The sequence below is a fragment of the Strix uralensis genome, chromosome 21 (genome assembly GCF_047716275.1).
Source record: "Strix uralensis isolate ZFMK-TIS-50842 chromosome 21, bStrUra1, whole genome shotgun sequence".
Lineage (NCBI taxonomy): Eukaryota > Metazoa > Chordata > Aves > Strigiformes > Strigidae > Strix > Strix uralensis.
In genome coordinates this window covers 6,925,822-6,930,366 of record NC_133992.1, presented here as the reverse complement: position 1 = coordinate 6,930,366, position 4,545 = coordinate 6,925,822, and the positions used below count along the sequence as shown (strand labels likewise).

Below are 4,545 nucleotides of genomic sequence, written 5' to 3'. Positions count from 1 at the left end.
CAACAGTGCTTGTTGCCCTGGTTCCCAGGTGGCCACAGAAAACACTGCAGAACCACAGCTGGGGCTCAGTCCACCAACACCGCATGAAGGCAGAGCCTTTGATCTCACTGAGTGGGAGCAAGGCCTGACTCCAGCCACCAAGGCACCCAAAGCTCAGCACTGGTCTGTGCGATGTGCCCCAAACCCCAGCCCTCCTGCACCCCACATTATCTGCACAGAGCAGCTCCAGGTATCACCTCCCGGATCTCCAGCTGCAGCACTGCCACAGCCGTGGAAAAGCCAACCTGCAGCCAGGAAGGATCACAAGGGAAAGGGACTGGGAGAGGAGAGGAAGGACAGAGCACAATCCCCCATCTCCAATGCTGCCCATACCCACCACCTTGAGCTACAGTCACCCTCTAGGACAGAGCTGTGATCATTTTCCACATTACAAACAAGGAAAGCGAGTCAAGAGCATCCTACAAGAGCTTGGGAATACACAGAGTGTCATTCACCCTGGTTTGCATGGCTGAGAGCAGATTGTGGAGAAGGTTGCTCCACAAGCAAGGTTGCACAAGCAAGGACTTAGCCAGCTGCCACTCGGGGGGCAACGAGCTGCTGACCCAAGAGCTCTTCCACAGGGAGAAAATCCTTCGTGGTGCTGGGCCTGCTCCCATTCCCTTGGGTGGAGGACATGGGTCAGCTGAACCAGCAGAGTCCAGCCAGGCCAGGAAGCAAGCAAAGCCCTAGTCCTCCGAGCATGCCCCCATAGCCCCCTCCAGAGCTGACGAGCCCAGTGACCACCTTGCACAACTGCCCCTGTGGTTTGAAGGTTGGGCTGCACTGGTGGGAGCGAGGGCTTCGGAAGTTTTCTCTCCCCAGTGGGCTCCCCACAACCTGCAGACTGGAGGCTGCCTGCACTCACCACTATGGTAGGCACACCAGCACGTCCCCAGGCAGGCACCCAGCATGGGGAACCTCCACAGTCAGCAGGTAAACCCCCTCCTCTCTCCTACCTTCTGCTTTCTAGAGAAGAGGCCATTTCAGAAGCAGCTCTGCAGCTCCCGTTGCCCCAGCACTGCAGTTCCTCCCAGGCTCCCCAAATCACAGCCTCTTTTCTCACCGAGACATTGCAGCCCCCAGCTCTTACCTGCTGGCCAAGGGTCGCTCCTCTGCCATGACACTGGATTCCCCGAGTGCTGCTTCTCCCTGGGCAGACGGCTGGGTCCTTCCACGGCCGAGTCCTTTAAGCATCAAGCACAGAGTCAGCCCTGAGCCCCTGCACCCCCCTAACCCCATCCCTCACACAAGGGCCTGCCCAGACCTGCCCCCCACATCCATACACCCTGTGAGGGGGCACCCGTCGGAGCAGGGGGGCCACTGCCCTGCAGATTCACGATTGCTGTGTGCAACAAGGTGGGATGGGAGCCCTTGGTTAGCAACAACCCGCACGCTGGCCTGCTCCCACTTTGGGGGAAAACCAGGTGTGATTGGGGCACTCTCTGGGCAGTGGTTGATGCACAGTCCTGCTCCCGTGGGGGGGGGAAACATCTGAGCGCTCTCCACCGAGCATGGGGTAAGGGTGAGTGCTTGCAAGGCAGGACAAGGGGTGTCCCTGCCCCTCGGGGGCTGCTCAGGGTCGGGGTGTGGGAGGAACCAGCAGTGCTGGGGTGCCACCAGCCCTTCCGAACCTTTAACGCGCCAGGGCTGGGGCAGCCCAGAGCGGAGCGGGGAGCCCCGGGACCTGCAGAGGGGGGCACGGAGGGTGCCTCTACCACCAAGGGTGCTGGGGATAGGCAGTGCCCCGGGGTGTCACAGACTGAGGAGTGCAAGGGGTCCGCTGACCCCAGAGAGCAGAGCGGAGCGGCCCCGGGGGGTGCCCCCGCCCTCACGACTGCTCGGGGCCGCCCACCGGGGCGGGACCCGCTCCCCCCCTCCCGCTTCGCTCACCTGTGTGAGGGGAGCGGCGCAGAGAGGCGGCGCCCCGGCCCCTCCGCCGGCTCCGGCAGGGCCCCCCCCACCCGCCGTTCCCCCCTCCCAGGCCCGGCGCCGCCGACCCGAACCCCCCCCGTGTTCCCGCCGCCCTCCCGGGCCGCGCCGCGCCTGTCAGCATTTGAACAGCGCCAGGGGCCCGCCTCACCCTTATTGGCCGCCGCGCCCGCCCGTCAGGCCGCCCGCCACCGCCCCGTTGGCCGCGCTCTCCGGGGGGGGCGGGGCGTGGCCGGCGCGGCGCTATAAAAGGCGGGGGCTGGGCGGGCGGGCGCTCAGTGCCGCTGCGCGACAGGTACCGGCTGGCGGCGGGGGGGGGGGCGCGGGGGGCGTGGAGCCAAGGGGGCGGGGCGGCCGGGCGCGCGCGGGGAGGGCGGGCGGGGGCGGCGCGCGGGGAGGGCGGGGGCGCGCGCGGCGCTGCCTGCGCTGCCTGCACGCGCCGTGCCTGCTCGGAACGCGGCGGCGGCGGCGGCAGCAGCGGGAGCCACCGGCGCGCACGGCGATGCCCGCTCTGCTCCCGCCGCTGGCCGTCCCCTGAAGACACCCCTCTCTATTCCCCCACCCCTTCTCCAGCGACCTCAGGCTCTTTCCCCCCCTTTCCCCTTCCCCCCCCTTTCTATTTCCCTCCCCCCCCTTTCCCCCCCCCCCCCTCTACGCCTCTTTATCCTCCTTTTTTTGCGACCCTCCGCACCCTCCCGGCTGCCGTGTGGATGCGGCCCGGGGTGCCTGGCTGCGCGGGTGGCGAGAGCAGATGCTGAGGGGCCGGAGGAGGATGGAGTGCACCCTCGATGCGCAGAGTTTGATCAGTATTTCCCTGCGGAAGATCCACAGCTCCCGCACGCAGCGAGGCGGCATCAAGCTCCACAAGAACCTGCTCGTCTCCTATGTGCTCCGCAACGCCCGGCAGCTCTACCTGAGCGAGCGCTACGCCGAGCTCTACCGCCGCCAGCAGCACTACCCCGACGGCGCCCCGCTCCTCGCCATGCCCGCCTGCCCGCCGCCCGCCGCCGCCCCGCCGGAGCTGGCGGCTCTCCCGTTACCCGCCGACACGCAGGACCGCGAAGCTCGGAGCTGCGCGGCGGTGCGGGGCGGTGCGGAGCTGCTGGAGGTGCCGGTGTGCGCGGCGCCCCCGGAGCTGCAGCGAGCGCCTTGCAGAGACTCCTCGCCGGGTTTTTACCGGGCGGCCGGCAGCGCCGGTCCCGGTGGTGGCGGCGGCGGTGGCGGCGGCAGCAGCAGCGCGGCCCCAGGGCTGCTCTACGCCGCCGGCTGTGACTTCGGGAGCGGCGGGGCGCCGCACTGTAGCAGCCGCACCACCGTGCTGGATTTGGACACTCACGTCGTGACCACGGTGGAGAACGGGTACTTGCACCAGGACTGCTGCTCGCAGTGCCCCTGCTGCTGCCAACCGGCACCGGGGCTCGCCTCCCCGCCGCCCGCACCGGGCACCAAGCGCAAGTATTACCCGGGGCAGGAGGAGGAAGAGGAGGGGGTGGAGGAAGGGGAACCGGGGGGAGGCGGGGTGGCGGGCGGCCCCCCCTTCGCCCCGTGCACCAAACGCGCCCGTTTCGAGGAGTACAGCGCCGAGCACCCCCAGGACTCTTCCAACATCTCCAACTTGATCTCCATCTTCGGCTCCGGTTTCACGGGGCTGGTGAGCCGGCAGCAGGCGGACTCGGAGCAGCCCCTCAACGGGCAGCTGTGCGGCAAGCAGGCGCTGGCGAGCCTGGGAGCCTGGACTCGGGCCATCGTCGCGTTTTAGAGAGGAGCGGGGAGCAAAAGGGGGAGCGGGGAGGGAGAGGAGGGGGGTGGGGGGCGGTGTGGGGGGGCGGGGGGGTGTTTGCAAACCCCGGGGGTGCGATCCGAGGGACAGCGGCTCCGGAGGGGGGGACCCTGAAACAAAGGCGGGGAGTGGGGGGGTGGGGGTGGGGGGGGGGTTGGGGAGAAGGGAAGAAGGGGGGTGGGGGGGTGCCGAGGGGTGCGCAGGGGAGGTGGGAGGGCAGAGCCACGCTAGTGTTTTATAAATTGTACAATAAAGAAAAAAAAATCTAAGATCTTGGGACTTTATTTTTGCAGAGATGGGGGGGGAGGAAACAAAAACAAAACAACAACAACAACAAAAAAAGCAAACAAACGAAAACAAAACAAACCAACCCCCGCCGAAGCACCTATTTCAATAATCCTCTTTGTGTCCGCCCGGGTTCGCCGGGGAAGCGCCACGTGAGAACCGGCCCCGCCGCACCGGCCCCGGGACCCCGCGGCGGCGGGAGCGGCCCCGGCCCGGCGGCCCCGGCGGGGACCCTCCGCCCGCGGCTCGGGCGGGTTCGGGGTGCAGGGAGGGGGGTGGGGGGGGGAAGAGCCGCTGCTGCCGGTTCGCTTTTGTGCGTTTCTTTCTATATTTAAAAGAAAAAAAAAAATTTCAACTTTCCTCCCAGAAGAAACGTGTGCGCTGTGACTTCTCCCCGCCGCCTGTGCCGGGGGGACGCAGGAGGGTGACGAGAGCTCAATTTGGGGGGGAGGGGGGGGGGTTTAAAGCAGGGGCCGGGGGTCCCTCCGGGCTGCCCCCCGCCGCGCTGGGGA

General features: G+C 67.2%; 1 protein-coding gene across 1 annotated transcript; it reads left to right on the top strand.

The window, feature by feature from the left end:
• Positions 1 to 2,378: 2,378 nt before the first annotated feature.
• Positions 2,379 to 3,754, top strand: IER5L (immediate early response 5 like). Its single transcript, XM_074891457.1, has one exon. It carries the CDS (start codon positions 2,720 to 2,722, stop codon positions 3,725 to 3,727), a length of 1,008 nt encoding a protein of 335 aa, XP_074747558.1. The 5' UTR covers positions 2,379 to 2,719; the 3' UTR covers positions 3,728 to 3,754.
• The last annotated feature ends 791 nt before the right edge of the window (positions 3,755 to 4,545 follow it).